This window comes from Larimichthys crocea, chromosome XIV (genome assembly GCF_000972845.2).
Source record: "Larimichthys crocea isolate SSNF chromosome XIV, L_crocea_2.0, whole genome shotgun sequence".
Classification (NCBI taxonomy): Eukaryota; Metazoa; Chordata; class Actinopteri; family Sciaenidae; genus Larimichthys; species Larimichthys crocea.
This window is the reverse complement of record NC_040024.1, coordinates 4,334,538-4,357,492: the sequence shown is the minus strand read 5'-3', so window position 1 is coordinate 4,357,492 and position 22,955 is coordinate 4,334,538. Positions and strand designations below refer to the sequence as shown.

Genomic DNA, 22,955 nt, shown 5'->3' with positions numbered 1-22,955 from the left:
ATCCTTTGAGGGGAAAAACGGACAAAAGTGCTTTCATAAACAGTCATATTTCATGGCAAAACCTTTATTTATGCAGCATTTTAAGGGAATTTATACAAAGTGTAAAGCCGTAATAAAGTATAAAAAAAGAAAGTAGTAGTAGTAGGTTTTTAATGGCATACTGTATATTGTACAGTAAAACACTGTCATATTTAAAAACAGTGTTTCTTTTGATGTAAAATTACTCGTATTTAAAACAATATTAGAAGATTTTATACTGTTTATATAACGGTAACATTTTGACCACCACAGCTGCTTGTATTTTTTTTTATCTTCAAAAATCTACCAAAAAAAAATGTTAAATTGTAAATGAAATAATAACCTAACTTGTAAACACACTGAGCTCCACCTAAGAAAGATATATGTTTGTTTGCGTATTATTCATTTTAAAAAATCTAAAACATTTGTACATTCAAACAAATATTCGGGACGTGACACTCTTATAATAAACACGACTTAAAACTGCTGCAAAAAGTTTGTTAAATTGTAAATAAAATACATGCTGAACAATGCCATGATTCATGGGATATTTGACCGATAATCTGTGAGAACTGTTGAAATGTTGGCAGCTTGTGTCAGAAGAAAGAAACGCTGTTGCTTTGGACTGTTGAATGTTTCCATGCTTCTCTTTGGTTTGATGGGAAACGATGGAAGCTTGAAAACAAGGTTGTTTTTTTAGTTTCTAGAAAGGATTCACACGAGTTTCACGTTGAATTTCTACATAACTAAACTTTACAGTATAATCTTTGTAGACGGTTGGTGAAAAGTCATTGTGCATGACTGTATGTGAACAGGCGCTGTCTGTTCTCCTGTAAAAATGTTCCCAGCAGTCCCAGGTGTCGACCAGTCGTCCGGTCCGGTCTTTGGTCCCAAATGTCTGGGACGTCTCAGGCCTTCCCTCGGCTTTGTAGTCTGTAGCCTGAACCTCATTTTGTCTTTGTAGTCGTCAAGCGGAACTTTATTTTGGCAGCCACCGTGTTAGAGGGGACAGCTGATTTATGACGCAGAGGGCAACGGGGTGATCCCACCATTTTCTTTCAGTTTGGGGCTTGTTCTGGATGTTGTTATGGCGTCCACACACACACACTCACACACACAGATCCCAGTCTATTAGTACTGGAGAGCTGGAGTCGGGGTCCAGGATTAGCGATCAAAAGAGCGAGGGGGGTGTTTTGGGGTAAAAGGTTGGGGTTGAAGGGGGGGTAACACTAGCCCAGCATGCCCAGGTGGTGCGGTTGAAAAGAGACTCCCATCTGTGGTGTGGATGGGTCGAACACGGGCTGTGTGTGTGTGTGTGTACGTTGGTTTCCAACATGGCCTATGTGTGTGTGACTGACTTTTATGGGGCGTACACTTCGGGTGAACTCCGTCTAGTTGGATTTGAACCGTAACCGATTGGATTTCAGGCTCGGGGAGGTGACCCCTGACCTTTTTTACAACATCTGTACCCCTGCCACCTCATCCATCCATCTGCCTGTAGAGCAACACTGTACCTCAAAAATATATTGTTATCCAGGACAACTTAAAACTACCTTTCTTTATTACTTTCTGACCTTTGCTGATTCCACAGCCTTTGATCGTAGTAAACGCTAAAAGTAAAGGTTAGGAACCTGAACTGTAATTCAGTTTGTGCCACTACTCGAGGATAATCCACTCTGTGTATAAATAATGCTTTAAAACTGTCATATGACATGGAAAAACCTTTATTTATTCAGTGGTTTAAGGGAATGTATACAGAATAAAGTAGCATTTTAAATGGCTACAGTAAAACTGTAATATTTAATGGCAAACCCATATTTTATATGGCATATTTTCAATTGTGTCAATGTCAATTATACGGTAAAACAGCGTTTCTTTTGATGAAAAAACATTCATACAGTAAAATATGGAATAAAATGCCAACTTTAAATGCAAAATCAACCAAATGAATCTCCTTTTACCGTAATATTAGAACAAGTTATACCGTATTTTTTAAACTGTAAAAAACTGGCAGCTGTGGTTGCCAGAATTTTACCATAATAACTTTTTTTTGTTTTTTTTTACAGTGATAGAGAGTCCTGTGTACAAATGTTAGTCAATACAGTCTGTTGATCAAGTGTAGTGCTGTCCAGATTTCAGTTTTATTCACTTCAAATGAATTTATTGCACTAAATGTAAAAAATATTTGTTATTGAGTGTGCCTGAAAGCACACACTATATGTTATTTAATTTACTGTTTCCAGGTCATGAACCTAAATGGCGGTGATACACTGTTAAAGTATAACCCCTGAGGTTTTTTCCATGTTTGAGGGAGGATGCTTTGTGCAAATCAAACTGCGTGCTGTACATGTAAAGGCCTGTTAGGTCCCTTGGGGAAAACTGGTGATTTGTTATATTTGACTTGACTTAACTGGGTTTAAAACATGCAAACATTGATTAAAGGCGAACACACTAATGGGAATAAATGTAGTATACAGTGTTAAATGTGGAATAAGTTTGTGCTGTCTGATAACAAATGCTATTCAGTAAATAAAGAAAATACAGATATTTAAAATATTTCACATTTAATCAGTCTTTATACGCTGAACTAGATCAAACAGGAAATGTTTTTAAAAAAATGACAAATACACAAAAACATCAAGTCAGAAAGTCAATTTATATCAATAAATACCTTTGTCTTACAGTCTTTACAGATTTATTTATCTTTTTTAAACACATTATTTAAACATGTATTTGGTATCTGGGTTGTCTGCCAGCCGTGACACTGATGGTGGTCTCACATGTGGGTGGTCTCTTCTTCAGCGTCTGTGTCGTGTTGCAGAGAGGTCTGAGCTTCGGGCAGGTTGTTACACTGCAGGTACCAGAAAACCACTTGGACCTGAAACACACACACACACACACACACACATAAATTATAATTTAACACTTTAATACCTCTCATTGTATAAATAAAAATGTAAAAGGAAAACTTATCCTAAAATTAGCATATCAAAAACTTTTACTTTTAACTTGAATCTTTTATTTAATACAGTTAATTCATTTTAAGAATAAAGCATTATTGAACAGTTTGTTATTTATCTACAGTATGTTCGGGGCTGTAGGTACCTTTGAGGACACTAACCTGTATTTTATTTTATGGAAATATGCAGTCAGTTTGAAAACTAGTTATTGGTATTACTAGTTTTGGTAGTAATTGATATTTTAAGAACACCACAATATTTTTTAAGCACTTTTTTATTTTTCTATTTTCTATTTTTTGGTGTGCAGAAGGTTGGTGTATTTTCTTTCCTCCTGGCACGAAGGAGGATTTTGCTGTCCATCAGCATCGTCCATGTTTTTTTCCTCAAACTTTTTTCAACAGTTGACACTTTTAGGTTCAGCTGTTCAATTGTGTGGAAAAAATGTGTTAAACTGTCACCTGCACCACCACCTCCTGGGAGATATCCACAGTGGGGCCATCATGCCCCAGTCCAACCACAGGGGGGCGTAAGAGGCTCGGACCGAACACTGTAGCCAGGTTCATCAGAGACATCTTGTTGGTGTCCTGCTTCTCTGAAACTCTGGAGAAAAAACGATTAAAAACTGAAACTCTGAACTGAAGTTGCTCATTAAAGAGTTGTTCTGCTGTGTGCTGTGTTCACCTCTGCAGGTGGTGCAGGAGGTACAAGAAGGTGTGGCGGTTGGGGCCAGGACAGGAGTGCAACAGGGACAACATGGAGACAAGGCGGGAGTTTATGTCCTGGATGTCTGAAGGGGGAGAAAAAATGTTTGTTGTTGAATTCACGTGGCTGAGAAGCCATTTCAAGTAAATTTTGGGTCAAACAATGGAAATGTCTGATGTCTGATGACGACAGAGTACCATAAATTAAAGAAAGTCAGAGTAAAGTAAGAATAAATGTGTTCTGAGTTTGTCAGACCAAAAAAAAGAAAGTGTTATTAACCACCCAGACAAATTTTAATTATTCAAAATATCGACAAGTTTCTGAAATTAGGTGTCAAAATCGGGTAAAAATGAGCAGTATTCTCAGCTCCAAGACTGTGGCACCCTCTCTCTCACTGTCTGAAAACATCATTTATCTCAGTGAACCAACTCTGTGTCACCAGTTACTGACACACATAAACTTCAGATGTTTTTCAAAATAAATCCACCTCTTCTTCTTCTTCATCTCTTCCATGTTTGGGAAATTTAAATAAAGTAATGAGCTGTTCACCCAGCGAGCAACTGAGTGTAAACAAGAATAATAACGAGCATACGGAGAAGCACAGATGGTAACACGCTGAAGGCGTTTATACTGTTACAAGGTTAGGGAAGCGTGGGGGATTATGCTCAGGATGGCCCCAGCGTGTCATCGAGCCACCCTTTAAGGACCGCCCACAAAATCCTGGACTGAAAACTGGTGAAAAACCACATTTCAGTAATATATCGTTCAAAGTCTTTTCACATGCTTTCAGCAGCTATTTTCCAACATATTTAATGTATTCTGAAAGAAACCTCTGTAAGATTGCCTTTAAATGTCTAAAGAGAAATATTTTATTATAGTGTAAGGTGACTGATAGGATGCAGAGAGTCAACCTTTGTGCGTGATAGATTATGAAGAATTATCGCTCAATGGCAGTTTTATAAAATATCTAAAAAGCGTAAAACTTAAATAAAAATGAAAATATAAAAAATCCCTAATAATCCCTCTATGGATGATGATTGTGACATGCGATCTGGTCTTACCAAGCGTCCTGGCCAGGCTCTGAAACAGATCGGTGGGTATAACAGGCTCGGGCAGCTCTCTGAAGTAAAGTTTGAGAACTCCAGACACGGCGTTCACTTCAGCACTTCTCAGCCTGGTTACTGCGTCACGCAGATCTGAACAAGAATAGGCACACGATGATTATGATCAGTGTTACTGTATCATGTTTTGGTAAACACACTTCCTTCCTTTAAACCACAAGAAAATTCTTCTAGACTTTGTTCAACAGCACGGTGACGCAGTGAATTTACAAACACAACTTTGTCCCGTCTGAATCCTAAAATCTAAAGTTTGATTTATTTGATTGAAACATCTAAAACCTTCAGACAGTTGGGCTTCTTCAATTCTCATACTCCTCATACTTGCTATTTTTAATACATACAGAAAGTAGGTCGTACATATGTTTTATGTTTCGACGGTCTCATGCTGATGTTAATCTTTCGCCTGTGAAAGTTGCAACAGTAATTTCTGGTAAGCGCACAACAGACGTACTCAAACTGAGACAACACTACCCTGTTGAAATTAATGCACAATGGTAGTATATAGTACACATGTGTACTACACTGACTCATATCTCCACCCAGCCAAGTTTACACACCTCCAGGTGGACTCTTGCATATTGCAAACATTCTTTATACTGTAAACTTTACACATTCAATGGACAATATTTTGCACATTCAGTAGTTTTACATGTTCTATTTATCCCTCTTGACTTGCAGCACTTTCATATTTATATTTCACTTAACTGTGCACCAATTCACCAAATAAGAAAGGCCTTGTATGTAAACCAGATTATGAATAAAGCACAATGCATGAGAGGAGTATCTGTACTACAGACATGGGACTAACTAGAAGCATGAAACTGATATAGGACGATCAGAAGCTGGTATTTATTAGACAACTGTTTACAGAATGGACTCAAGGCAGTTTTTTTTATTCTTTAAAGATTATTTTTTTGGCCTTTTATGACATGCAGTAAATTAGCCGTCCGATGCGGGATTCGAACCGGGGCCAGCTGCAGCGAGGACTATAGCCTCCACACACGGGGCGGCCGCTTAGCCCACTACTCTACCAACCGCCCCCTCAAGGCAGTTTTTGACCGCCATAGTAAGAACTATGAGTTTCAGTATTTTATATAAACGTTGTCATATTTATTGTTTAATAGAAAATGCATACTGTGGGCGCCCCAACCCTCACAGCAGCAGCATCCCAGGGTTTGAATCTGTCCTTTGGCCACTTTCTGCACGTCATTCCCCATTTCTCTTCCCACTTTCCTGTCACTCTTCAGCTGCTACTATACAATAAAGGTTCAAAAGTCTTAAAAGAAAGACATTTTATGTTGATGATACGATATGTTGATTAATAAAAAGCAGCACGTGCCGACAGAAAAAAGCAAGTTTGTTTTCTTACTGCTGTCAAACGCAGTCTTGAGCACGCCGATGTCACTGGTGGTTCCTGAAACTCTGTAGATGCCCACCTCGTCCATGCCTCTCCTCTCCACCTCCTCCACGCAGCATCGTACCACGTGTGGGACCAGCACTCCCTCCTGTCTGACGGAGAATTGAAAGAATTTAGAAAAAACTCCAACTCAGATGTTTCATTTGGTTTCGGACTCCACTCTTGCCACACTTCTCTTTAAGTCCACTTTCCCACAAGACACCTCCCTTTATAAAACTAGCTGTACAAACAAGCACACAAAGGGAAATAAAACTCGACCAAACTGAACTTTCATTTTCAAAACAGCCCCATGAAACCAGACAGGGTCAGTGAAAACAATAACAGGGACTTACTGAGCCACAATTTCAATGGGGACACGGAAGACTGGTGGTGGTTGCGTCGTAGATGTAGGTGGTTTAAGCGGGTGGGGACAATACTTCAGGGACAGAGTCACCTCCAGCTGGCCAGTGTGTAGAGTCTGTCTCCTCCATCGCTCATTCAGGGTTTGAGAGTCCAACTAACACGAAAGATTGGAAAACAGACACGTTGGCACAAATGAAATAAATGTAAATATTTGTTGTTATGAATCTAACAATTAAAAGTTTGAATGAATTGTGTGATGTTCTGTTGTCCAGGACTGTTTTACCTTTGTAGACATGAAGACACTGATGAACTAACATGGTGTCCTCCTTGCAGGTAAATCCCAGAAGGCGTCATAATCTTTTATTATTTTATATTAAAAGCAGGGTAATTGATTTCAGCCACATGAAAGCAGCAGAACAAACTAAAAACACAACATGGACAAGTTGCCAAATGTTCACACCCCTAACATTTATTTGGAGTCGTGTTTTTGGCCGTCTGGTGACTGTAAGTCCAGTATTTAATCACTTTTTAGCTCCATTTTTGGTCTCCACCAATTCATGGAGGGAGCTATCTGGCCCAAGCTGATAAATGCACCACTCAGTTCACTAGGTAGCCTCCTTTGTTAGCTGTTCGGTCACTGTTAAGTGACTTTAACTCCTTATTTTTATAGTTTATGGTCTTTGGTGCACTTCTGTGCTGTACGTGTTGAACTCCTGTCTTCAAAGCAACTTTTTAAGATAATAAAGCTGAAGCTCAGTCCGGTCCAGTCTTCATACCTGTACAGAAGCTTTACCCAGGACTGTATCACCCTGTCCATCAGACTGACTCACACAGAGCACCTTCAGGTCTCGTGCCCCGTCCACGTGGAAAGACAGCTCCTGTGTGACAGAAAGAAGTTGGCGTTAACGCCGACAATGACAGCAGTGTCCTGAAACTACAACAGGAGCATTCATGTCTCATTTTAAGCCTTTTGATCCTGGCTACCAGATGGATTTAGTCGAGACTTTACTGCCACTGATCATGTTTAAAGCAGCGCGTGGTCCGGCTGCAGTGCAGACTTTTTAAATCCTCCTTGAGTTGACATCATGTCGGATGCCGTCTAGACACTCTGATAGATCATCTGCCTTTCAAATCAAGTTTTGACTCCCCTTTATTCAAGTTCAAGACCAATAAACGTACAGAGAGAACTAACCTGGTCCCAATGTGGGTTGAGGCTGTGCACCGATGAGTGTGTCTTGGCTTGTTTGTCATAAAACTCATAGCCATCCACCTCTACACAAACATACACACCTGAAAACGAAAGAAGCAAACATTAAGTGAGCTTAAACAGAAGATCTGCTCACCTCAGGATCTACTAAATGATTAGTGTGAATTAAAACATACAGGCTGGTTGCTGCAGGCCGCAGGCAGAGTGGACCGCCACACTCAGAGTCCCACACAAAGATTTCTCGTCCTCTGGTGAGAGACAAAGGCAAAAATATCCCTAAGATTTTAAAAAATACGAACATCATAAATAAAGTGTGAATGACTGTTTAAGGCCGGGCATTAAAGACATCAAATGATAAAAAGAGACCAAAGGGTCTGTTTCTGATGCTATTTCAAAAACAGGATGTGATTCTGTGGCGAGGAAAAGAGAACAGAGGTCGTACCGGCGTTCGAGCTGTGTAGCGGCGGCTGCTGGGTCATTCTCAGTTTCACACATGCACTGGTGAGAGTAAGCAGGTCTGGAGGGACGGTCTCTATGTCTAACAAACAACACAGAGCAAATAAAAAGCACCGATCAGATAACAGAACCATGGAAATTCAAATAAAGAAAAAGAGTTTGGTGCTTCTGTTGGACAGTTTACAGACCCTAACCCTGGTTTCTACAGTTATTGTTCTCATTTCTAATGTAATCCCCGGATGAGGAGGTACCATACGCTCATCAGGGGTAACTCACTGAATAGCCCTCACCTCACCATCCCTTTCTAATTGTGTAGAATTGTGTAGGATGGCGACTACAAACCTCACAAAGAAAACCAAAAAGGCCCGATCAACAGCTGCTCGTGGTCGTCCAACATGACTCCAAAAAATGTTCATTTCATTTTTCAAATGATTACACACGCACACAGTTATACATAACATACTATAACTGTCATTCATTACTACAAGTAAAAATGAATGACGCAGTGCTTCCTTTTGTGACCTTTAAGGTGTCTGACGCTTCTCACTTCTGGAAACTGTTGACCACACAGCTAGTGTGCTTACTGTCACACCTACACGCCTCTACACCACTGTTGAAGCCTGCATTGTTCTCTCTATATATACTCTCTCACAGATGTTTGTGCATTAAGTTTCATGTAGTAGATACACTTGTGGCCTCCAGGTTTGTCAGAAGCAGCGAACTTACTGTCTGCAGTGAGTTTGAGGATAGCTTCTCTCCATTCTTCAAGCTCATACAGGGAGGAGAGGAGGAGTGTGTGACTCTGCAGTGACACGAAACAGATTCTAGTTTGTTAAAATTCAAGAACGAAGCTGACAATGTTAGCTGGTGTGTGTGTGTGTGTGTGTGTACCTTGCCACTGGGGCTGTGCATCTCTAGTCTGTAAACAGTTGAGTGTGTGAGCAGCATCAGCTCCATTTGCTCCAGTTTCTTCCTCCGAGCTGCCATAACTATTCCCCTGGGTCCCTTTTTAAAGACACATTTTTACATTTTTACTTAAAGGGCAGGTCAAACTCCTCTGTATTTGTGTCTCTTCCACGCAGACGTACTGTTTTCTGTTGCTGTAGCTGTTCTCGGAGGTGGTACATCTTGGTTCTTATGGTGTGTAAGCGAAGGTGTGTGTCTGGTGAACGTTCCTGCTCTGCAACCCAGCGAAGTTTAAGCCCAGCGAGGGGCAGGTACCAGCAGAACCTGTACTGGTCCTGCTTCCTGGAAAGGCACAAATGAGGACAAAACATTGTGTAATGACCGTTTGAGTTACAAAAAAAGCTAAAGACATAAAGGAAATAGGTTGGTGCCAGTCTCTTAAAAACCACATTTCCACACAAGCCCCAGTGCTTCCTCTCGCTACACTCACCCTCTGCTTGCATGTTTGAATCTGGTACACAGAAGGAGGTCTGTGTACAGGAAGAGGTGACGCAGGCTGCGTTCCCCCTCGCATGCGTCCACCACAAAGCCATCACGCATCAGCTGTCGCCTCTAGAAGATGCACACAAACATACATACAGTACATACAATACAAAGTATATTGAGACAAATGTAGGCTTCAGGAAGGATGGACGCATGTGTAAACTTGCAATTAAAAACACTTCTCAATGTACGTCCTGGTTAGATTTTGCCTCACCATGCCGTGACTGAGCATGACCTCTCGTTTGCACTGCGAACTCTCGTTGACACCAGACAGGAAGCTGCGAGATAATCTCAGAGCTTCCTGTAAGGATGTGTAATCTCTGTGATTGACTGGCGTCGTCTTCAGGAGGTCCTACAAGATCACAGACAGGTTAAGGCTTAGTCAGGAAATATCGAGTAGCAAAACATCGTCCTGGAAGACTGATGACTGTAATGAGAGATTTGAAGGTTTGAAGAATGATCTCACACGCAGCACTAGTGTGGTCTTGGTTACTCTGTCCAGAGGCTTGTATAGTAGAGCTGTAAAAACAAAACAAAAGGCAGAAGTAAGACACTGTCAGTCGACAGGTTATTGAACAATTCAGGAAATATGAGTACCTTCAAATGTGTATTTGGTCCGAGTTTTGTCTGAGCCGTTTTTATTGGACATCATGCTCTGGAGAAGTAAAAGATAAAGTGAGACAGGTGAGGATAAACTTGTACATAACTCATCACAGTTAAGTGTTCCTATAAAAGTCTGTAGTACCTGAGCCAGGGTTCGGAAGCGAGGGTCCGATTGTGTGCACTTGCGAACAACTTCAACAGCTTCTTCGTAGTTTCCAATGAAACCGCCGTACAGACCGATCTGGTTTACCTGCAGAGGTGAAGTGAATGATGGATGGATGGATGAATCTGCCATGCGACAGATCAACAATCTCTTACAAAGTGGTAATAATTCAGGGAATAGAGAGGGTCGTCCACAAATCAGATCGATGGCTCAATTCCCGACCGGCTGAAAGCCAATGCCGTCAGTGTATAGATGAGATATGCAGTGTAAAAGCACCTTTAGTGGACTAGAAAGGCACTTTATAAGTACAGTCCATTTACCATTTACATCAACAACTAAATTAGGGACCTTTTCCACAGCAGAAACTGTGGCAGAGTTGTAACTAATAACTTTTCCCACAAAATGAGCTCTTGTTCTTGAACTAGTTCTGTTCAGGATGAAACAATAAATCATCTTGTTAGGAATAAACCTGCGAATTATTAGTGGATGATATTTTCTAAGGTGGTTCGTGGGGTAAAAAGTTTGAGAAACACCGTCATACAACACTTATCTATTGTGGAGAAAACCTGAGCTCTTATTATTATCATAATATTAAGAGGTCTCCAAAGTTACATGCTAAACGATGCTTTGTCAAAAGGCCGATCCTGGTTAGAGCTGAACTAAAATTATAGTCAGAACAGGAAGTCTCCTCTCCAGATTTACAGAACACACAAAAATAAATAAAATGTTGCTGCAGTGCCGTCATTTGGGCCACCGGAAAGCTGTAATTCAAAGCTTTCGCTTCTCCATTTTAACAGAACTGAAGTAAACTGAACTTTGTACATAAAAGTGCTGAATGGTGCAGACTTGTGTTTCTTTGTGGATAATGAGATCATATTTTCAATATAGTTTCAGCAGTTTAGATTACTTTAAACGTACTGAGGGGGTTGAGGGTTTTTTATTTAAGTCAGATGCTCCAGAGTAAATGAGTTTGGTGTTTAGTGTCAAATTAAAGATTTCTTTTAGGGATTTTTTGGAGTAAAATCTAGATAAACACTGTTCAGAAGCATAAACTGAAGGTTTAGATTGAAAACACTGGGTGCTCCTGTCTCCACAACTGTTTATTTGTATCCATTCATTCCCTTCATCTGTGCCACCGTGCCCCTAAAGTATTTAACTGCTGTGCTTCCTTTCTCCAGGCCACAGGGAAGCAGAAACTTTGCAGCTTTAGCAGGTGGATAAACCGACGTTCACCTCCTGCCTCCCCGGCACGCCACAGTATCTCTTTATACCCACAAGAAATGCAAGATTAGCACAGCTGCCATAACTGCCAACAGAGGAAGACTGAAAAGAGGCTGCCTGATCGTTTTTTTTAGCCCCTTAAATACACACACATTGCATGTTTCAAGGCCCTGTATTGTGCATGCTGGATCCCTGGATCCAATGTTAATGCTATTAATGACACCTGTGTCTTTACCTGCTGTGACAGAATCTAAAGCTTTGAACTGTTGATTGTATTCGTTTAAAACAATTTTCTTACGAGTTGCAAAAATGTGCATAAAACAAAAATAAGTGTAAGATAAGGATAAACCTCATATAGCTTCAATGAAGAGGATGGATCAAGCTGATACTTGGGGCAACAAAGCAAGCTTTAAATGCAACAATGACATAATATGACGATATAAAGTTACTGTAGTAACATGAACATGAACTTTTAGTCGTGTTTCTGGCTACTAATGAAAGCGATGTCCGAGATTCACTCTCCTTTTAGCTCTGTTTTGGGCTCTTTTGTTTTACTTTTTTTTTGCAGTGAATGGTTTCCCTCTTTTATTCTTTGCATCCCTGACTTGTGTTTGTTTTCCACCCTTTCTTTGTGGATTAGGATACATGCACTAAAAGTTAGTCTTGATGCAAGAGAGAGAGCTTACCATTTTCAGAAACAGGTCCCCCACTATCAGCTCAAAGCCTTTATGGGTCATCTCTTTCTCCTCACCTGGGCTGGACCCAGTCTGACATTCTGCACTCAGCCGTTCCTTTAAACCAGTGTAGAAACTTTGGTGCATGTCTCTGAGCTCAGGCACCTGGTAGAAAACAGTCTGGACCTGTCGACTGGACAGAACCGGCTGGGATGTCCCGGCTGAGGCCCACAGAGCCTTCATGGGCTAAAAGTGAAAGACAAAAATGTTCTTACTGGTGTAGGCGAGAAGAACAAAGTGGTGTTCAAAAGAAAATAGCAACAAAGGTGAGAAACACAATGTGTGAAGATGCATTCACATTTGTTCACACAGCTTCACTCGCATGTCTTTTAACACCATCTCAACTTTGGCACATACAAACCCAAACTGCAGAATAAAAGTAAGCATATACAGCATGAAAAGTATAGACAGCTTCTCAGTGACACATGCATACTACTGAGTGTCAACAGCACACACACAAAACTTAGTGTTTTCCAGACTAAACATCAGCTTTCTGACTCAGTTCTCACATCCACGTTTCCGTTTTTGAGCTTTCTGACTTAAATGTGTCACATCGTGAAAAAAAAAAAAAAGGCGGAAACTGGGGTTTCTGTTGCTTTTAATAGCAGAGAAAAAATAAAGAAGTAATTCACAAAGAAAGCACCCGGGCACACTTTATTTCCACATCACTTCTTACCTCAGATCTACTCTGTGTTAAGAATATATGGGACTTACGCAATCAGCTGTGGGTTAGCTTCACATAAGGGGCTTAAAAACGTGTGAAACGGCTAGTGTGGTCGTGTTTAAATGCAACAAAAACCTTGCTTACCATCAAATCATAACAAAAAATGCCACAGGTTATATACTTTGTTTGTTTAATCTGTAAAAAAAAGGGCACACTGTGGGTTAGCATTAGCTAAATTTAGCCACTGCTCTGACTCTGTAGCAGAGCGGTTGCCAGGCAACCGGCGGAAAGTTAAGCTAAGCTAATAGCCTCAAACAGCAAATTGTTGTTTTTGTTTTTTAAAACGTGAGAAATAATGTTTTAATTTGTTGAATTTTGTGAGTCAGGCTCTCTATTTCTTCTTGTTTACGGTCTCAATGTCGGCTGCAATCAAACATCAATCTAAAAGAGTGACTCCATCTCTGATTTGAGAGCAATCTATCTGTGATTTAACAATAAAGAAAGAAAGAAAAATTGGGTGTGTTTGCTGCACATGTATGATCTACGGTATTAAACAACGCTGACCACACACCAAAAACAACATACATCTGCTCATACTTAGACACAATAAACACATAAAACATAGAAATAACCTCCTGTATGTTCATGTTAAGCCAAAATAAAGGTTATTTTCTGTCTAATTTTATGCAGTGACAGCAGAACAACAAAGGGGAAGTTGTTATAATACTAATTTCATAAAAGACTTCCTCCAGCTGCCCAGAAAATAAGCTTCGCAGATGCTGCGATAATGTGTTAATGTGCGTTTGTTACCATCAGCAGCGCCTCCAGCTCGCTGAGGTAAACCTCCTCACTCTCCATGATGCCTTTCAGGACCACGAGCCTCCTATCCAGCATTTCCTCCGGGCTGCATAACGTCTGAATTACATTTGGAAACACGTTGAAACACACAAAAAAAGTCAGTGTCAAAATCAGTTTCATGGCAGTACATTCTGTAATAGTGTAACACACATTGATTCATCAGTGCACAGTTGGTGGAAAACAGAAGAGTTACTTCTTCAATGCTTTTCTCGACATAGTGGAGGATAAAAAAGTACAGAAGAGAAAAAAAAAGGAAGTGAAGCCGATATCAACAAAACGATTGTTTATTTCTTTGTTGCAGAACAGAAAGGTCTGAAGTGAGAACAAGTGTTCTGTACTATGCGTTTTGCAAAATATAACCTGCTTACAGCTTTAATATAGCGATGAAATGTCACTGAAATCACATGCGTTCATGTCTATTTTAATATTATAAAAGTAAAAATATCTAAAGAGTGGATAGCCCATTAAAAAATATAATAAACAGTCATCACTGGCACCTGAATGCATCACTCAGTGTACCTTTATTCTTGTCTCTAAGGCGAGTTTACAGTGAATAACCATGACCGCAGATAACTGATGTTATTAATATTCGAGACAGCATTTTTCAGCAGCTAAATGTGAAGTGATGCAAACTCACGGGTGTGTCTGGGAAGTCTATGCTCTCCGATGGGAGAGGAGATAGACAGGCCTCCTCCTGGAACACATCCTCCTCCAGGACATCAGCCTCTGCTTCAACTACAACACACACACAAATATACATAATACGGTATCTAGTCACATGTGGGAGCAAGTTCCCATTTCTGTTTCCCCCTTTAAGGTGTGTAAAGATTAGTGTTATGAATTAACAAAAAGATATCTGCTCTGTGTCTAAGGTGGCTTTTAATGGCCAAAACATTTTTTAAAGGAGGTAATGGTGCATTTTCAACAAGCAAAATACGAGATTTCAGTTTTTATATGAGCATCTAATGCTGATTTCTAAGAGGTCCCCCCTGTCTTTACAAAACACAACGCTTCCTTCTCTCACCTGGCACATGCTCTGACTCCAGATACTGCACAGCCTCCTGGTAGACGTCCATAGTCGGAGCTCAGAGGTCTTCTCCTCACAGTGCAGGCTGAGCTCTGGAGACGCAGCATGTGAACACACTCAGCTGGCAACAGAAAACTTCCTCTTTCGGTTAAGGATGCGCAAAAGAGGAAAATACAGCTTCCTGTGTGTGTGTGTGTGTGTGTGTGTGTGTGTAAGCCAACGGCACCTGACTTTTTACTCCTTCCCCTACAGTTACACTTCACTTCCTCTAAACACACCCTCAAACCTCATCTCTGAATATTTTGTTTATTCAAATTTAACTAGCTGCCACATAATGATCAGGATGTGGAGCAATCATCAGTATACCACGAGCTGTTGCTTATTAACAGCGAGTGCAATTCTCATAGTGACTTATAAGAAGCTTGTAGCTGAATATTCAGTTTGAAAGCAAATATAAACAACATGCAGCCTTGTGTACAATATAAACCAATGAAAATGCAAGTAGTATTTATCAGTAAAAATAAATAAAACCTGAGCTCCAAAATCAAATCAGGTGTATGATTTATAAATTAAACAAAGGTTTACTTAAGAAAAAAAGTCTTACATGGTTACATATTCCCACATTAGTGTCTAAATGTAAAAATAACTCGCCATTACTCAGCTAGTAGCTTCTTTTTAGTCCAACGCTGCCCTCTAAAGTAAAACAGATGTTAACACAGCTTCATGTCAGCTCCTTTCAATGCCTCCTGTGTCCTTTCCTAAACACTTTTCCTCGATGGAAAACATCAGGAGGTCCAGGAAAGATGTGATGTCTTTTTTGTTATTAAATTTATATCAATAACTTTCTAATATGCTGATAGTGTGACAAACACTGTTTTACTTTCGTGACAAACAAATCATAATCTGTTGCCACTCGTTATGTTAACCAGTAAATGGCGCTTGTAGAACTGTTGTATAAAAACAATATCACACTTGAGGCAGTGCTGTTATACTGAATATCAGCACAGCTGTGAGTCGGTTGTAAGCGCTCCCTTTACCTTTAACATTTTTGCATTCTGCTGCTAAATCAGTCACAAACGCTGAGTGTAAACTGAACCTGCTTTTATGAACCATAGACACATCATGTTGCACATGCAAATCAGTCTGCAAACAGTGTTAAGATGATATCACTGAACAGTTATCTGTTTTCTGGTCTGGGAATGACTTGGGGATTTTGGCTTGGTTACAACTTTGCATTCATGGAAACCCTCAACATCAACATACAAAGTCTAATCTGATTTTTTTCATGCATAAGCTGCAGCATTCACTGCTTTTAGATCTTGAAGAAACCGCCACTCTGGCGCAGCAGGCGGGTCTGTGGTCTTTTGTGCCAACAGGGCGTATGCTTTCAATCGCATCACAGAGCGGATATTGTTGTTTTTTTGGCCTGTAGTCAGATTTAGGTGTTACATTTACAGGCTCACAGTTCTTTATTAAGCCTATGTCATACTTCACTTGAGCCCATAGGTGCTCTGGCAGTTTCTCCAGATCAGGGTGTATGTCTGATGCTTTGAGAAAGGCCTGAGACATACATATGTCGACCGGGACTGTACTTACTATCATGAGTGTTGAGTGTAGGCAGTCTTATACACCTTCCCTCCATTTGAATACAAAGTGCATTGTTTTAACCACAGTCCCAGATCTTGCCATTCGACAGTTTTGGCTTTAGAGAGAGAAACGTGTGAACTAGAGTCAGAAACGGTAAATAGTCCTGTCTGAGTCGGTGTCAACATCACAGAAATAGCGCTGCGCTGAGTACTCCAATACAGTGTAGATGTAACAAAGTATCATTTCGATCAGTGTACCACCCAGCCTCATACAGTAGTCTGTGTCCTGTCCCAGTGAAACATGGGAGGTGCAGTGTAAAGCTTCTGACTGCATGTAATCTGTGTTATGATCACACAACTGTCTCGCTTTATCTGTCATTTTTGAAGCGTTGGGCAATGGAACCCACCATTGATATGCATACAGTGGTAGGGGAGCTACTGATACGCACTGTAGCACTTGTGGGGTCTCGTCTGAGCCTGTTCTGGAGGCTTTTACTCCCTCCGGTGTTGAGATTAGATTTATCCCAAATTTGAGCATAAGATCTCTGCCAAACAGGACAAACTTTGGATAGCAAAAATGAATGCTGTGATTTGGTAGTTGGTTCAGAGTGGACACATGACAGTGGGGCTGTGTGTGGTTCAGTGACTATATTCCCACACGCACCAATGATGACATGTAAAAACCTTTTCAAGTCTTATCTGGTATTGGCTGGGGGTTTCATTGTCGTTTTGGGTGCATGCGTGCACTTTGGACAGGTCATTGTCCACCACAAATGTCATAGTTATCAGTCTGAGCAGGTCGGTGACGAAGGTGCAGTATCGGGCGTCACTAGCGGTGCCAGCATTTGCATCTTCCCAGTACCAGTGAAACTAGCATTTCCTTCATAATGTGGACACAGGGCTGTATACTTCAGAGGAGAAGGGGTTGTGCGGATAGAAACCTTTTTCTGCAGTGACGAGGGGCTGGGCTCCGGGCTGTTGTGGCTGTGGTGGTCCTGGTAGGACGTATGGCGGTGGAGGAGCTGGCGGTGACAGTGGTACATTTGCAGGGGGTGGAGAGAACGGACTGGCGCCAAGCAGAGGCCCGCCATGCCCTGTGAGGGATGGATACAAAGAAGAAGAGTGTGTGTGTTGTGTTTCATCTGATTTTTCTTTTTCTTTCTGCAAACTTTTTTCTTTATTCGATTCGTACTTAAAGATCCCCCTATAGGGAAAGCATGTTTTTTTTGTTTTTTATTGTGTACACACTGGAATTTGTGAAACTATTTCACGGGCCTCCAACCTTTTAAACAGATCCCTGATCTGGTTTTATCACTAGGTCCCTGACATATAAAGTCTCTGACTTCGTGTATTAATATGGCGGTCCCTGACCTGCCGTTACTTCGAAGTGTGTTACAAAACAAAAAACTTTTTTTTTTGTCGTACTGTGCTTCACAGATTGTCAGTACTTTCACACTATCTTCTACATTGTGTATGGGATCAACTTGTAAATACCTTGAAATAAAAGCTGAAATGTTGATCTTTTGTCTCATATTCATCTTTTGATGTCAAACCCAAATGTTTTCAGTCTACAGCAAAAATAAAGGAATTTGCCTCACTGTTCCAGTACTTTTAAGGGGACTGTATATACATGGTTTGCACGTTACTCTCATGTTTCGCGTGTTCACTGAGACACTTCGCTTTTGGAAAGAGCTGTGGTCTACACATCCTCTTTGACAGATACGCAGAGTGCTGGAGTGAGCTTAACGCGTTTTCACTGTTCTGAACTCACGAAACCAGAGAAAAGGTAAGAAAAAGTTGATATCTTTGCATAAATATGATTATTAGAAGTATTTAGCACTGATGTAATAATAAAGAGTTTGGTTCACCTTGTATGGCATTAACCATATTTAAGTCAAAAAAGGAACTCTTTGTTAACTATTAAATTGCAATTATTACCATTTCAGAAAAGTTATGATGAAGCAAATTGTCATATTTTATCCTTTTATACTCATAAATCTGATTTATTTGACTGATTTAGCCACATTTAAGATGTAAGAAAAAGTTCATATCTTTGCATAAATATCGTCCTAAAATAATCAAATCAAATCAAGTTTATTTGTATAGCCCTTTACAATAGCCAAACGGTACCCAAAGTGCTTTACAACAAAGCCATAAAACAATACATAACAACTGACAAAACGTTTTGGGGGTTTTTTCTTAAATCCTCTCCTCATGATGCCGGCCACCTCTGGTAAAATCGCCTACATCCTCAGTTGAACAGATTATGCGATTCTTTTTTCATGAAATTGTTAATAAATATCATATTTAATATTTAAGTCAGTTTTTTGTGTTTTCTGAATAACCTGCATTCCTCTGCTGCTGTAATTTTCCACTCTCTGTTTTAGCCACATGTAAGATTGTAGTTTCAGTAAACCACAATTTCCTGCATCATGGCAGACAGAATAAGTAGCATTTGGAAACATTAAAAAGATTTTCACCCATTTCCTTTAACTTATAACTTTAATATAATATGTGACCAGGTGGTACCTGATGCCCAGAATAAACTGGAACCAGAGACTGCTATATGACAAAATGTTTGATAAGATGCTGATGTCTCCCGAGGGAGAAAATTATATAACACATAAATCAAAGCAACCATGAGTATTGTATAAAAGTCTTGTTTTCTATGCATGAAGCAATCTCTTGTGCCCCTTCCTAGTTGATCTGCTTCTGTCTTGTATCTTTCAGACATGGCCGTCCAGCAGCAACCGGCCTCGGTGGTAATCGTAACAACCTCCACTCAAGGCCCTGGGAGGTGGAGTACCGACCTCTGCGATTGCTGCAGTGATATGACCACCTGTAAGTGTCAATCATCACCACACCCTTGTTTTCAATTTACATTTACACATTTACAGTGTCCGATCTGTTCAGCGGAAGTAAGCTGTTCATGATCTTTCGGTCTTTTCAGAAAAGCTTCATCGGTAAGTGGAGTTTGCTTCGTGGTCATGGGAACATGGATTTACAGATTATTGTTTTTCTGGGCACTTTAAGATCAAGCTATTGTCGAGGGTTTTACTGTTCCCCCTGCTTTATCCTGTTGACGAGAGAGACAAGATGAAATAAAAATAAAAAAAAAAGACGAGCATTTCCTGAAGCAGTTCCTCAGTGAGCTACAAAACCACAGCCATGTTTTGATCAGCCATTTTAATTCATGTATGCAGCCAGTGAAAAAAAAAGTGTGTTGACACTCGCTTTGGTCTTTTTCTCACCTTGAGAAACAGGAAATTATGCTGATGCCAAATTAACAAAAAGACTGTTAACATATGCCGTCCTTTATCTCGTGTTTGTGCCCACAAAGAGCATAGTATATTGAGACCGGAACAAGACTTTGAGATGCTGAGACCGAGTCAAGCACAAGACCAAAGCAGGCTGAGACTGAGTCAAGACCAAGACTAGAGTACATCAAGACCAATACAAGACCAAGATTTTGAGAGGCCAAGACAGAGTCAAGACCAAGACCAAGGCAGGGCAAGACTGAGACAAGATAAAATATCTTGAAATATCAGTATGGCATTTCATGCAGATATTATGACTTCCCTCAGTGTTTGAATAAAGTCAGAGTTCATGTGCTGTGTCTTTGTCCTCTCTGTCCTCCAGGCTGCTGCGCTCTGTGGTGTTTCCCCTGCATGCAGTGTCAGACAGCGCAGAAGTTCGGCTGGTGCTGCTGCATGCCAATGCTGGACTGCTGCGGAATAATTTCTTCTTCACTCCGGTCCTCCATCAGAAAGCAATACGGCATCCCTGTAAGGGCTTGGGGAAGGAGGGGGTGTAGATATGTAGAAGGGTTAGTTGGATAAAATATGTCCAATACGACATAGCAAATCAGTTGTGAGGTGTACATATTTGAAGACAGTCACAGACGAGTTGTTGGACTCATTTTGAACCTGTCATATTAGAGAAATAGGCAAGAGAGATAAGATGTATTAATATGAAAAAATATGCGATAGAAACAACGGAAAAAATATATATCTATAGATATAGATATAGAATATATAGATATCAATATATTAAAGAGAAGTCCCTAAAAATGTCAGTTAATAAAAAAGTAAAGACGACTATGCCATGCACAGTTTTTGATGAGCAACTGTACAAAAACTGCAACAAATCTTTAATTTCCAAGAAATGCAATCATATTTGTTTTAAATTATTGGCTGCAGTTACATTTTAAAAGGATATTTTTTAATGCTGTGCCAATAACGTAATAACGGCCATTTCACTCTCTCTTTTTAATTCCTGCAGGGCTCGTGCATGGGCGACTCCTGCACGGTGTGCTGGTGTTACGTGTGTGCCTGGTGTCAGATGCATCGGGAGCTGAGGATCAGGCAGTGAGGAGATAGGATGCAACTGTTATTTGGCTTAAATTAGATGTAGTCTACTGCTTTATTATTATTCATATTTTTACATAGAAATGTAGTTAACACCAACTTTTAGCTGTTAGAATTGAGCTTCTGTATGCTGTATACTCTTTGTAATGCCTAGATTTAGCTAAAGAAAGAACTCTGATTTACCGTGGTCAATAAAGATTTTCTATTTCAGTTTACAAACTGCTCTCATAATCTGATTTATCACAAGAAACATATAATATATTTCAAAAGACCATAGACCAATAATGTGTGTTTAACCATGATACCTGTCAGACTTTCAGATTAGACTTTGTATGTTGATGTTGAGGGTTTCCATGCATGCAAAGTTGTAACCAAGCAAAAATACCAAACTTATATTACTCATTAAGTGATATTATCTTAATACTGTTTGTGTTATGGACATTTTTAAATAAAAACCCTTGAATAAGGACGCCTGGATTCAAAGTATCAAAGTTTAAGTTGAATTTATTATTCCTGTATAAGAAGGAGCGTTTAACAGTGCAACACACAAAAGGGGTCACAGAGAAAAGGCTCCCTGAGGAGCTCTAACAGTTGGTTCTTATATATATTTTTAAAATGGGCTGTCTCGGACATCTCCCCACTGATACAGATATTATCATAACGTCCTCGTCCTTTTTTGGTTATCTGCTTAGTTATGAAAATTATGTTTTTTGTCCAAATGATAATCCCCTATACTGTCCTTGTACTATTGATTTATAATTGTCTCTCCCTGCCAGCCTCAGTAAATCACAGGCCAACTAAAGGAAATGCACGAGACATGCAAAAGACAGGATACACACACACACTATATGAATTAAAACACCAGCACCCCAGTATAATCCTAATTTTTATAACAGTTCGCAAAAAAATATCCATGTGCCGCATGATGTGACTGATTTAGCAGCAGAATGCAAAAAAATATCCAATTGGAGAACAATTTTTTACCCAAATGTTAAAGGTAAATCTACGATCGACTCACAGCTGTGCTGATATTCAGTATAACGGCACAACCTCAAGTGTGATATTGTTTTTATACAACAGTTCTACAAGCGCCATTAACTGGTTAACATAACGAGTGCAAACAGATTATGATTTGTTTGTCACGAAAGTAAAACACAGTGTTTGTCACACTATCAGCATATTAGAAAGTTATTGATATCAATTTGAATGCCAACAACACTGTCTGTGAACGCAGCTGGTGAAGAGGGACGAGGCAAGAACAGTTAATCAGAGTTTATAATAATGCAGTCCAGTAAGGACACAGACCAGGTTTCATAGAAGAGACAAGCATCTGTTTGTCTGTACTGATAAACCACAGACCCGCTGTATATATACTTCTGAGTCATTTCACTCAGTTAGGAAGCAAAATAGACTATTTGACCACACCTGATGGCTTCATGACACCACAAACAAGCAAAATGTTGCACCCATGCTACCATACTGATGAGTTGGTGTTACTGGTTAGACTCAAACCACGAGGTCAGGTCGAAGTAAGGTTCCTAACTGAGTGAAATGACCCAGATGTAAGGAAAGGAGCTTCAGTACTCCATTAAATCATCCACAACCAGACATCACATCTTTCCTGGGAATGTTGGCTCACGCTTACCCTCCTGTCCGCTCATATACAGTATCAGAATATTAGAAAGTTTGAATGCCAACAGACTGTGAACACAGCTCACAGTCAACAACAGAACTAATGCAGACCAGACGGTGCAGTTTTTGTGTCTGCTGCAAGGAATTGCATGACGACATTGTGTCCTTTTCTTTTTTAACGGATGGTCCGGTGTATCCTCTGCTAAAGGAAGCAACACTTGGAGAATTCAAACAGCTCTTTTCATGACCACTACATGTATACTTCTGGGTCATTTCACTCGTTTAGGAAGCAAAATAGACTATTTGACACCACAAACAAGCAAAATGTTGCTTGCATGCTACCTTACTGATGAGTTGGTGTTACTGGTTAGACTCAAACCTTAGAGGGCAGCGTTGGACTAAAAAGAAGCTACTAGCTGAATAATGGC

At 40.1% G+C, this 22,955-nt stretch overlaps 2 protein-coding genes across 3 annotated transcripts; one reads left to right on the top strand and one right to left on the bottom strand.

Annotated features, from left to right (window-relative positions):
- Positions 1–2,655: 2,655 nt before the first annotated feature.
- Positions 2,656–15,137, bottom strand: si:dkey-33c9.6 (breakpoint cluster region protein). 2 transcript variants are annotated; one of them, XM_019268805.2, is made up of 22 exons: positions 14,940–15,132; positions 14,553–14,650; positions 13,868–13,972; positions 12,346–12,579; positions 10,418–10,525; positions 10,270–10,327; positions 10,139–10,191; positions 9,887–10,024; positions 9,620–9,741; positions 9,312–9,471; positions 9,115–9,228; positions 8,950–9,025; positions 8,210–8,305; positions 7,944–8,015; positions 7,753–7,850; positions 7,337–7,438; positions 6,551–6,714; positions 6,171–6,310; positions 4,742–4,876; positions 3,660–3,765; positions 3,437–3,578; positions 2,656–2,896 (listed from the first exon to the last, which is right to left on the bottom strand). In XM_019268805.2, exons 1-22 carry the CDS (start codon positions 14,989–14,991, stop codon positions 2,795–2,797), a joined length of 2,475 nt encoding a protein of 824 aa, XP_019124350.2. In that variant the 5' UTR covers positions 14,992–15,132; the 3' UTR covers positions 2,656–2,794. The 2 variants fall into 2 exon arrangements, 1 of the variants encoding a protein (XP_019124350.2); XR_003463758.1 differs by lacking the exons at positions 2,656–2,896; positions 3,437–3,578 and having other exon boundaries at positions 6,171–6,306; positions 14,940–15,137.
- Positions 15,138–18,192: 3,055 nt separating this feature from the next.
- LOC104939678 (cornifelin) lies at positions 18,193–21,381 on the top strand. The gene is made up of 4 exons (XM_010756233.3): positions 18,193–18,314; positions 19,259–19,369; positions 20,168–20,313; positions 20,810–21,381. Exons 2-4 carry the CDS (start codon positions 19,261–19,263, stop codon positions 20,897–20,899), a joined length of 345 nt encoding a protein of 114 aa, XP_010754535.1. The 5' UTR covers positions 18,193–18,314; positions 19,259–19,260; the 3' UTR covers positions 20,900–21,381.
- Positions 21,382–22,955: the final 1,574 nt, after the last annotated feature.